Source organism: Sparus aurata, chromosome 16, assembly GCF_900880675.1.
Source record: "Sparus aurata chromosome 16, fSpaAur1.1, whole genome shotgun sequence".
NCBI lineage: Eukaryota > Metazoa > Chordata > Actinopteri > Spariformes > Sparidae > Sparus > Sparus aurata.
In genome coordinates, this window is record NC_044202.1 from 24,705,376 (window position 1) to 24,717,678 (window position 12,303).

The following is a 12,303-nucleotide window of genomic DNA, read 5'->3' on the forward strand; positions in this document are numbered from 1 at the left end:
TTCCCAAACATGTAGAATTGAGCTTTTATTTTGAAAAAGAACGAATCAAACCGGAAATAAAGTTATTCTTGATTGTGTACATTGACGCTGTCCCATTTTTTGGTAGCTTGGCTACTTTGTACACATAGGTTTAGACTACATGACTATTGTTGATGTCAGGGCTGGAAAGCTTATATCGAATACATATTAGATTAATGTCGGAGCAGTAATGGCGGAAGACCAACAGCCTCACTGGTCGGATATTTTGAAAAGGAGGATAGCGAACTCAAAAAAAGGTGAGACAAAATGTAAACTAACGTCAAATACTGGCTAACGTTGGCTAGCTAACGGAAGTCGTCCTTTAGCTGTTAAGTCACCATTAATTATCATTTCCCCTGTTGGTTACAGATGTGAGAAGCGAAGAGGAAAATAAGGTAGAAGAAACTGAGCTGTTCACCAAGTATTACACAGAGTGGAGGGGAGGAGGCGACAGAGACAAGTCCTACAAGAACATCCCAAGATTTTACTACAGGGTAATTATTATTCTTATACTATTCGTCACATGTGAACGCAATGAAAAGTGTTGTTATTAATCTAACTCCAATTGTGTTATGTTACAAGACAGAGAACTAACCTTTGTGCAATCATCCAGTACCTATAATAATTTGCCTAATAAATGTTCATTATAAGAAAATTAGTATTTCAAGGAACAACCATGTGTAAGAACAAGAGCTTTATGACAAGACTTATTCTGGTAAGCTACTGTCTGGCAGGAAGACCTACATTTTCTCAGTATTCTATGAATACTGGCTGATTAATTGATTGATCTATAAAGTATCAGAAAATGGTGACAGTTGTTTACCAATGCCCAAGATGATGATCACAAATTCTTGTTGAGAAATTATACATTTTAAGATTTAATGATGAGTAATGGTAAATATTATGATGTTGATTGTGTTATTACTGGTGTGTAGTCAATTATAAAGGTGTGCAGAAGTAAAAATAACTCAGTTGATGATGATGATAACGAGGATGATGCTCTGCAGCTACCAGCGGAGGATGAAGTGTTACTGCAGAAGCTGAGAGAGGAATCCAGAGCCGTCTTTCTCCAGAGGAAGAGCAGAGAACTGCTGGATAATGAAGAACTACAGGTAAACACACAACACACACACACACACACACACACACACACAAACACCCACACACTTCAAGGTGAAATACAGTAATTGAGATGTTAAATGGTAATATAGCAGGAAACAGCTGGTTCGTATGTAAAGATATAGTGGAGTAATGGCACCCTGAGCAGAGAAATAAAGTCACACTCCCCCTGGGTGTGTAGTAATCCGAATTTCCAGGTTGTCAAATACTGACTCTTTGCGTAGTTGGAAAGCCACAAACCCAAAACATTGAAATTTGATTACCTGGGAATGAGATTCAATAACCAACAGTTTTTTTTCTCCAAAATCACTTACTGCAGTCAGAAACAACATTATGTCGTCCTTCTGCATAAACAGCAACACTGTAGGTTTGTCATTTATCGTCCGTCTACTTTCATTTTTTGTTATCTTTCTGTAGAACCTGTGGTTTCTACTTGATAAGCACCAGGTGCCTCCTGTGAGTGGAGAGGAGGCCATGATCAGCTATGAAGCCTACCTGCAGGTGGGGGAGAAGGCCGGGCCCAAGTGCAAGTAAGTAACAGGTATTAGAACTTTCCTGGCATCAGCACAGTTCGGGTAAACCCCCTTGTGACTGTATTGTTTTATAGCTCAGTGAGTTTCTTGATAGTGCCAAGGATTCATGCTGGATCAAAGGTTAATGATGGAAAATCCCCTATCAGCTTAAATTTATACCCACCTGGCGTCAGTGTGTCTCGGCTGGCTTAACAGTATAATCAGACCAGGCTTAAACACCAGTAATCTTATTTGCTTTGAAAACACGATAATTACCTCTGGAGGATGCCACAGTTACATTTAAACTCAAGCTGCATCAGCACAAGGGGTCACACGATAAGCAGGTGGTTAATATGTCGATGTTTCCATTGCCAATGAAGCAATTGAATATCAAAAATGTGAGAAATGTTTCAATTATGGGTAAGGAAAGAGAGATCTGACTGTGAGTAAAATTCACTCTTTTCTTTCAGAAAGTTCTTCACAGCCAGGGTGTATGCAAAGCTGCTGAACAACGACCCTTACGGCAGGATCTCCATCATGCAGTTCTTCAACTACGTCATGAGGAAAGGTCTGGACCTGCATTTGGCTCGAGTCTTTTCACATGGAGCAAAGGATCTCCTAGCTCAGTGAACACATGTCACTGAATGTTTCTCATTTCTATTCTCTCTGCATATCCAGTCTGGCTGCATCAGACCCGTATAGGTCTGAGTCTGTATGATGTAGCAGGACAGGGCTACCTCAGAGAGTCGGTAAGCTTTTCCTATAAAAACAACAAATGTTTTAGTTCACGTTATATCCAAGTTTTTCCAACAATAGGAAAATGATGGTTTTCAGTAGAGCTCACATTAAAAACGAAAGAAGAGGTTGACACTCATTATCCTGTGTAGGATCTGGAGAACTACATCCTGGAGCTGATCCCCACTCTGCCTCAGCTGGATGGGCTGGAGAAGTCCTTCTACTCTTTCTACGTCTGCACCGCTGTTCGCAAGTTCTTCTTCTTCCTGGACCCCCTCCGAACAGGTAAGAGTGAACCACACACAGGGTGAAAATGTATCTCTGAAAGTAAGATATTGAATAACACATATCAAAGTGTAGTCTTAACACATTTAAATGTACAGTACAAATGGAGTCAATAAAGAAACATTTGTAGAGAGGACACTTTTGCTTTAATACATCTGTGCTTATATGATTTGATTTTTTTGGATTAAATGTTGTTTTTTCATTTTGTTTTTCAGGAAAGATTAAAATCCAGGATATATTGGCCTGCAGTTTTCTGGACGACCTGTTAGAGGTAGAACTTTTTCATTGCTCACACTTCTTAACCTTTTAAAGTCCAGTACGTGTTTGTTTGTTTGTTTGTTTTCATAACCTCTCCTCTGGTGTTAATTAATACTTTGTAATCAATTGTGTTGGTGTATGCAATGGAGGAAGAAGTATCACAAGCCTTTACTTTACTTGCAGAGTGGTATTAAGGTATAAGTACACACTGCAATATCTGTACCAAGTAAAAGTGCATTTAAAATCTAACTTAAGGGAAAAGTACAATGACAAAAATGTGCTTAAAAAATAAAAAAAATAAATGTAATCAATGCAAGAAAATGTCTCCTTCTACTTTTAGATTATTATGTATTAGTTCATTAGATTATTCCTTCCTAGGCATCAATATGTAAGCAGCATGATACTGTTGTAGTTGGCTGAGGTGAGACTATTTTGAACTGTATATTACAAAAAGTATGTATATAATATAGGTATACAGCTAATTATCATTTTCATTAAGAATAACCGCCAATTATTTTAGTAATTAATCAATGGATGGGTTGAAAAAAATCCCCAAGCAGTGGTTAAAACCTCAAAAGTTTTAAAATGTATTAATATAGTTGAAAGAATATAAAGGGAAAGTAAAAATGTGTCACATTCCAAAAGCTGGAAACAGTGAATAAAACATAACTGCCACTTAATTTTCTGTCAGTCAACAAATAAACACATCAAATAACTATTGTTTAAACTGTTGGTTAGTTAGATTTCTCTGTACTGAAGTACAATACTTGAATACATCCACTTAGTTACACTGTGTGTATGTGTTAAAATGTTACTGGTTATCAGACCAATTTTATTAATCTCCCTGACAGACTTGAAATGGCCCAACATTTAAATGAAAATTCCTTGTTAAGCAATACTCATGACAAGTGTGAAGACCAGCTCATCTCCTGCTTCTCCTCTCTCACGCTCTCTCTCCCTCTCCCTGTGTTCCCAGCTGAGAGATGAGGAGCTGTCTAAAGAGAGTCAAGAGTCCAACTGGTTCTCAGCCCCCTCGGCTCTCAGAGTCTATGGTGAGAAAACATCTGTGTGAGGTTGTCAGGTTTTCAATCTCACATCAGATGTCCATGATGTCAGATAACCTTGTTCAAGACCTTGCAGTGCGGATCATAATGATATCTATGCCAGCTAAATGACAAGACTTTGGATGTAGCGATATGAATCTATGATTTTCTCTTATTTCCTCTTAATTTGTTTTTTAATCAATGTGTCTTTATAGGACAGTACCTCAACCTGGATAAGGACCACAATGGCATGTTGAGTAAAGAGGAGCTTTCACGCTACGGCACAGCTACGCTCACCTCAGTCTTCCTGGACAGAGTGTTTCAGGAGTGCCTCACCTATGATGGAGAAATGGTACAATCAACACCAGGCAGCCTGCATGAACGCATCCACAGTTTTTATGCTTGTCCTTATTTATTCAGAATTTTCTTTTAATTGCTTACCTGTATGTATGTTAATGTTCAACTTCAAACACTCTCATACAGTTAATCTTCAGCTTCTCATTGAAGCAAAAACGCTGTCCTGGGGCACTTTTTAATGATGAGGATATAGTTTTTCAATCCTGTTCCTGTTGGCTCGCTGCCCAGATTATTTTAGCTGTTCCCCCGCTCAAACGCATCTGACTTAAATGATCTCCTCGTCATCAAGCTGTGCTGAAGCCTGATAAAGAACCATTCATTTGTATCAGCTGTGTTGGAGCAGAGAAGCACCTAAAACATGCAGGGCAGTTGGGTCCCCAGGACCACGATTAATAAAGCAACACTGAATGGGGCACCACAGTGGCTCAGTTGGTAGATTGGTGCCCCGTGTACAGAGGCTGCGTCCTAGCTGCAGCAGGCCAGGGCTCGAGTCCGACCTGTGGCCCTTTGCTGCATATCATCCTCCCTCTCTCTCGTCCTGTTTCCTGTTATATTTCAAGCTGTCCTATCGAATAAAGCCATACAAAACTTAAAAATACATAAAAACAAAAAAAACCCCACTTAATTTAATCTTTCCTCTATGATTTCAGTCTTCTGTGTGCTGGGTCTAAATTGGATATTGTGTATATATATACATTTACACAATGTGTTTCTCTTCTTGTCTCAGGACTACAAGACCTATCTAGACTTTGTGTTGGCGTTGGAAAACAGGAAGGAGCCAGCAGCGTTACAGTACATTTTTAAACTTTTGGATATGGAGAATCGAGGATACCTCAACGTCTTCTCACTCAACTATTTCTTCAGGGTATCTATAGCACACGCATCACACAAACACGCCCTAATGACAGAATACCTCATCTGCATTTATTCCTTACACCTTCATCACCAATTTCTCATCCTCGCTCCTGACCATATTAGCCAGGATGTAGCCTCTTTGTTTTGTTTTGTTTTTTTTTACTTTTTTTGGGTATATATATCAACTTACACATATTACAAAAACACCTTCACACTCTCTGTATTTTTTCAATATTTCATAATAATTTTGTTCTGCAGGCCATTCAGGAGCAGATGAAAATCCACGGACAGGAGCCTGTCTCCTTCCAGGATGTCAAGGTATATTGTACACAAACACAAACTCACACCAGGGTTCGTACAAAGACTGGGACATCTGGACAATGCTTCAGTGTTATGCTCCCATACACAACTGTATGCGCACAGTCCAACCCTGCTCTCAATATGAAAGAGCTGCAGTGTGATTGGTGCTTTGAATACTTTCAGTTTATTTTCAATGATAATTATTTTGACAAAGCTAATAATGGGTCAGTATTAGTCAGATTTACATTTATATTTGAAAACAACAGGTTTAACCACACTTTATACAATTTGACCTATATCAAGAGATATTCTTAGTTTTGGGGTAAAACAGATAAACATTTTGATCACTCCACAGGATGAGATCTTTGACATGGTGAAACCTAAAGACCCCTATAAGATCACTCTTCAGGACTTGGTTAACAGTTGCCAGGGTGACACCGTCACCAGCATCCTGATTGACCTCAACGGCTTCTGGACCTATGAGAACAGAGAAGTGCTTGTAGCCAACGACAACGATAGCAGCAACACAGCTGACCTTGACGACACCTGAATGTTTCAGAGACACTCCTGATGCCAAAAGGTGAATGTTTCATCCTGAAACCTGAAGCCAAATGTCCTGTTCAAGTGTTGGCACTAAACTGAAGTGAACTCTTAACTATTGTCTCAGGTTCCTCTGGTTATGTTTGAGAGAAATTACAACAATGTTTAAACTTTGATGAGATCATCAGAAGGGAGAGAAAAATGGAGGAAAGCCAGACATGGTGCTTCGTGTTAATATTGTTCTCTGTTCCTGCCCATTGTTTTCTGTAAAAAAGGCCTAATGTACATGTTTATATTAATGACCTTCTTAAAATAAATGATTTCTTTTCACGCCTTTTCTGAGAATGCCTAAATGTTTGAGTTTACTTTGTATAATAGAAACTCCCCTTCATTTCCACCCGCTGAAATCAAACATGCATGAGAAAATCCAAAAAACTCACTGTTTTGCTCTTATCATGTCATTTTCAACTGAAGCAAGACAGTGTTTGCATCATAAAAGCTGTAAAAACTCAAGTGTCCTACCTGCCGAGTACAACACAGCAAGCAAGAAAGCAACTAGCTAATGAGAAAGGTGGCATGTTTTATGAGCTTAAGTGCTAGATACTTTCCTCAGGAGTTAAAGTCCAAAAACAGAGCTAAAAGAGTGTATCTACCTTGTGGGCAGAAACACTATTTCAAATGAATATTAATGTTGCTTTGTAATTGCTGGTTCTAAATAATCAACTGCCGATTAACAAGTTTGGTATATCACCTTAAAAGGTTATGTCAATGTTAAGGTCATTGCTTTGTTTTTGGCATTAAGAGGCCAAAAATAAAGCTCCTTGTGTAAAACTAAATGCAGTAGTTTATGTGAAGTCGAGCAATTTAATCACCTCCTCACTGATGACATTGAATTTTACTTTGGCCTCAAAAGATTATGTATTGCAAAAACATGAAAGTACCCTCTGCTCCTGATCTCTTACTTACTCTTGGATCTTTCAAATTACTCACCGCATTTCTATCAGTTAGTCATGGACTGTTGAAATATTTTCACCTCACATTTTCACCATTAGTGAGGAAGAAATAATGTTATATTTTTATTTAATAAAACATTTTTTGGGAGCATTTTTTAAAATGTGTTCTGACCTGTAGATGAGTAGAATACACTCTCAATACTTTCTGCCTTGAATTTGATGTTTTATCACATTATTCTGACACTGAAGGTAAGAAGAGACCATGTTTTCAGACTTTATGTTGAAACAAGTCAAATAGCCTTAATTCAGGGGGATTCACAAGTAATTCAAAACTCCATGCCGAAACCATATACATGACTTTTATTCAAGAAGATGGTTGGGATTGTCACAAAAACAACTTTAATGGTTTTAATGACTTTTTTTTTTTACATAGTAAAGCTACTATTAATGAAATTGTAGGAAGTCAAACAGATAACTGTTATATCTGTTAAATAAAATAAATCTGACTAATTGTGAAAAAACAAAAAGAATCTAAATTTCTGATTATTTAAAGATTTTATTAACACAGAGAAAATATAAATAGTATATACAGAGTCATTCAAACTTTGTGAAAATAACCAAAAACATTTGCATATCTTGGCCCTTTTTTACATATAAAAAGGCATATATAATATTCTTCACTGACTCCTGTAGAGATAGACATTGACCCACCAAGTATCTTTAACATACCATATACTTAATGTTCAGATAATACTTTAAGTTTATCTTTGAAACCCATTTTGAAAAGGTGTGTGGAATTTCTCTGCATGTGGTCTGTCAGCACACTACACAAACCATATCAGTGGATAAAAATAACTTATAAGAAGCTTATGACAGCTCCCTCTGAGCATTAGGCCCACTGCACAGCTAAACATTCAAATGTTTAGACACACAAGGACACTTAAAGAATGAGCCCTCAACACATATACAGGTGGTAGCATTGTGTGTAGACAACCTTTACCACCAGTGTAGATCATCCTTCATCGATGTTTGAGTTTCAATTTTCAAAGATCTGAACCATAGTGATATTGTTTAATGAACAGTGGCCAAAAAACCTGTTCTCTAGGCATTGACAAGAGATGACAGTTAGTGCAACTTCATGTAAGTTGTCTCCATTTGTCACAGCACCGCTCACCCAAACATCTGCATATATGAAAAGGAGGATTTTCAAATCTGTCAATACACTACACACATGGGCCTGTAGCAATATGGCTTATCAATTATAGCCAACAACTGTGAGTTTAATCACTTGCAGTAGAGGGCCTGTGATTGACCACAGAGTCAAGTATTCTATAACAATCCTAGCTGGGATAGTTAGAGTACACTATTTGAAAGGACTTGGCTATAATGCCTAATCGGAGGGCCACAAAAAGAAGTAAATCTGTGCTGCTGAAGTAAAGAGCTCATCAATCCACGAGTTAAATTAATTTACTGCCAATTCAAACAAATCTACAAACATCTCTTTTCCCTCCACAGCATACGATCTCTGTACACAGGCGTGGTGTTTTTAAAATATTAGTTCTACTCTGCAACAGTTCAAGAAGCCCAAGCACAGTAAGTCCACATATTACATGTGTCTTGTTTAAAAAGCAGAGAGGTACAGCAGCCTTGAGGAAGGATTCTTGAGCACAAAAACGCAGCAGGAAATCAACTGTCAGTGTATAAGGTGCTGTTTGGTGAAACTCAAGGACTCAAAACTATGTTTCTGTTAAATCTTGGCATTCATTAATAAATAAGATATTTCAGATTATTAGTTATCTGTACTGTGAAGAAAAACCTCATTACTGTAGATGAGTAATGAAGTAATAATAAATGAGTAAAGGAGTCATTTTCATGCAGTCTGTTCATCTCTGTAACCTTTTCAACTTGTATTTCTAACTTCAAGAGATGACAGGACAGCAGTAAAGGCAGCGATGGAGTTACAACACGCTCACAGTGCACCAGTTTTGGTTTCTGATGTCACTGCCTGCTCATTTTTACAGCCAGGTGCAGACAATGATGTCAGAAACAAAAAAACTGGATGAGACTGAGAGCAGAAATGGCTTGGCGGTGCCATTATCAGGCCTTGCTGTTACAAAACTGGCTGAACATGTGAACAGTCTTTGCATATATATCGCAGCAGAATCAACAAATGCCTAGTAGATTTATAACGTGTGTATTGATGATGCTGCTTATCCCAGGCGTCCTCCCATTTATCTATAGTTAAAGAACAAACTGAGATTGATTTCTATTTCTCAGTAAGATTAAAATCCAGCATTTATTTCACCTCCTCAAGAGTTGAGCCCAGTCCCAGCTTGGTCTACACAACTAGCTCAATAATACATCTCAGTCTTGCATAGGATTTCACACTATATACAAATTAACATTCACATATAAGGCCAGTGCTGCCACTTCCACAGCCCTTTAATTAGTCCCTGCACTGTGTACTAAGATCTCTAAGTATAAAATAAAAACATAGAAAAATAACAATATTATTAATCTATAAAGCTAAGTAAATGAAGGTTTTGCCAACTGATAGAAATGTATGAATGTCAGTGGTGAAATTTCAGGAGGGGAGGGGAGATGGGACTCTGTTGGTGTCTGTGGTGTTGAGAGGAGGCTCTGGCTCCAGATCAAAGCTGATGTTTACAAAAGAAGCCCTGGATGCTTCCGGCTGCTCCACAGTAGCAGGATGAGGATCGCCCTGCTCACCTCTCTGCTGCTCCGCAAAGCGACGCTCTGCCATCTCAGACAGGTGGTTCTCCTCCTCTTCCTCCTCCTCCTGCAGGAGACGACAGCGTGTGCAGCATTTAATACCATCTGAGAGCTCATGCTCGCCTTCTTGCTCCTGCCTCAGTGTAAACAGCTTTTAAAGGTGCAGCCTCATTCCTATTTACACATGAAACTGACATATGAAACTCAAGGATGTGTGTTTGTCCATGTGTCCTACCTCTTTTTTCATTCGGTAATACTCATCGATGGCATACTGGTATTTCGGAGTAGTGATGCCGAACAGAGAGGCCAGTCTCTCTCCCATGTAGTCACACACTACAGGACACATAAACATTCAATAAAGATTATGATGATGGTGCCCAAAAACAACCAAATACAATTAGTGTGAAACAAGCTGTGAAATACGCTGGGATGCATTCCTGTAAAGCACCTCATTCAAGTTTATTGTTTAACTGTAAAATACCCTGCCTCTGTCACGTGTCTTAGTCACAAGTAATAATAATGCGTTTTATTTGAAGGCGCCTTTCAGAGCACTCAAGGACACAAGTGTTTAATAATCACATCTGAAGGATCATTGTGAAAATGGTTTGTATATCGGTTTATATATCAATGCTGGTATTTTATACTCCCCTATATTGGCATTGTCAATGGCCCCAGAAAACCAGTATCAGTCATGGAGAACTGTTAGGACCAAGTAAGATGTGACTGGTCCTGACTAGCATGAATGCCATCTGTGACAGATGCTTCCTTTACCTGAGATAGTGGAGGTTGTCATTCTCCACATTTGGAACCAGAAATATGGACCCCAGGTCAGTTTGGACTAAAACACAGGAGAAGAGAACCAAGACGATTAGAACACACATCTGCTGGTCAAACACAAAAGAACAAATATAACCAAAGATTACTTGTCAAGGATCATTTAAAGCCTACTTTGGAGTATATTTTGCACACAAGGCAGCAGTGCAGTGTAGTACAGAGATAAGGAACACCCTTCTGCCCCAAGCACTCATTTAACAGACATTACCTGTTTATTTTATTCATTTTGTTTTTGAACATGTAGTGCCTTTATTAGAGTTAACAGTAGTGAGATGAAGGATATCAGGGTGAAGAGAGGTAGAGAAAGACATGCAACAATGGTCCCAAAGGACACCAGGGACAGGAGCGACACTGTTATTGATGATCAAATGTACAAATGTACGTGGCATAGTGACTTCATATGCACATATGTAGTTCAACTGCCCTATTGAAAAGCATTTACCAGTGACAGGGCATTTCTGTCAGGAAATGTCTCCTAACAAAAACCTGAGAAAAGATTTGCTCTGGTGCCTACACGCCCACAGGATATGCTGTTAAAGATCTATAAAGTCCTGATGGTTTCCGTCAAGTGACTGTAAAACTTTCTGATCTCATCCTACCGAATCTACAGTAATGAGGTCTTTCTTCACAGGCTCCTCTTCTTCCTCCTCTTCGTCGGTGCTGTACTCCTCCATGGTCTCTCCACTGGCAAAGAAGATGGTCCTGCGGGGAACCTTCACCCTCACCTGCGGTCTCCCCGCAGAGTCGTCCATCTCCACACTCTCAAAGTCTGCCTCCGCTCCTGGACACTGATAACAAACAATGTGTGTACATGAAGCCATAGCAAAATTTTGTTGTATCTATAAGAATAATAACATGTAACATTACATGTAAACGTGTACTAACCTAACGAAGTTAGTTAGTTAAGTTAAAGTTAAGTAACTGGAATAAGTCGAGTCATATAGACAGTAACAACACATAGAGGAAAACAAACAGAGGTTTATGACCAAATGTTAACGTTAGCACTGCAAAGCACGGCTGCGTTTATTAGCTTACTTTAGCTACTTTTTGTTTGTTGGCGGTTAGCTTCTCAGCTAAGGAAGTAATACTCCTTTAATATTGAAAGTCTTATTAGCTTAGTATACACAAACACGATCAATGGCGAAAGTTGTATCACACCGACTAACCTTATCGGTTTCCATAGTTTGTCCCAGTGAAACGTTGACATTAGTCAAATACAACGACACATTTGCCATCTCACTCACTCGCTCCTCTCACTACGAGCTTGTTGTCTGTGTAGTGCTGGCACCACTTCCGGTCTAACCTCTTCAGAATAAAACATTTTCTGCACAAAATCCGAGTTGCTGACCTACTTGCGTACTGAATGATACTTTCCTTAGGTGTTTGATTTTACGTTAGTTCTACTCAGAACATTTCAGATTAAAAAATTTTTACCCCACTAAATTGATTCTATGGCCATAGTTTTTGGTTACTTTGCAGAATAAGATTTTTAAAACTATAATGAGTATGTCAAATTGGTTGTTTTAAATGTAAATCAAACCAATAAACAGAACATAATGTAGAACCACTAAAACAGCTGTGATATTAAAATGCTGCGAACACTTTACTGCATCATTAAAAACAATATAACAGTATAAGATATAACAAGAAAACACTGCCAGAGAAAATTACCATTATTATATAGTAACTAATCTACTTATATAGTACAATTTTGATTGTTATAAAACTGCAGTATAGAGCCAATTTCACTAATGGTGCACA

General features: G+C 38.4%; 2 protein-coding genes across 2 annotated transcripts; one reads left to right on the forward strand and one right to left on the reverse strand.

The window, feature by feature from the left end:
- Positions 1-79: 79 nt before the first annotated feature.
- ppp2r3c (protein phosphatase 2, regulatory subunit B'', gamma) lies at positions 80-6,369 on the forward strand. The gene is made up of 13 exons (XM_030391455.1): positions 80-275; positions 388-512; positions 1,026-1,130; positions 1,555-1,667; positions 2,120-2,217; positions 2,328-2,398; positions 2,537-2,669; positions 2,885-2,940; positions 3,904-3,979; positions 4,186-4,322; positions 5,055-5,192; positions 5,441-5,500; positions 5,838-6,369. The coding sequence occupies exons 1-13, from the start codon at positions 209-211 to the stop codon at positions 6,030-6,032; spliced, it is 1,374 nt and encodes a 457-aa protein (XP_030247315.1). The 5' UTR covers positions 80-208; the 3' UTR covers positions 6,033-6,369.
- A 1,142-nt stretch (positions 6,370-7,511) lies between these two features.
- Positions 7,512-11,841, reverse strand: fam177a1 (family with sequence similarity 177 member A1). Its single transcript, XM_030391457.1, has 5 exons — positions 11,709-11,841; positions 11,142-11,330; positions 10,480-10,546; positions 9,944-10,041; positions 7,512-9,775 (listed from the first exon to the last, which is right to left on the reverse strand). Exons 1-5 carry the CDS (start codon positions 11,775-11,777, stop codon positions 9,560-9,562), a joined length of 639 nt encoding a protein of 212 aa, XP_030247317.1. The 5' UTR covers positions 11,778-11,841; the 3' UTR covers positions 7,512-9,559.
- Positions 11,842-12,303: the final 462 nt, after the last annotated feature.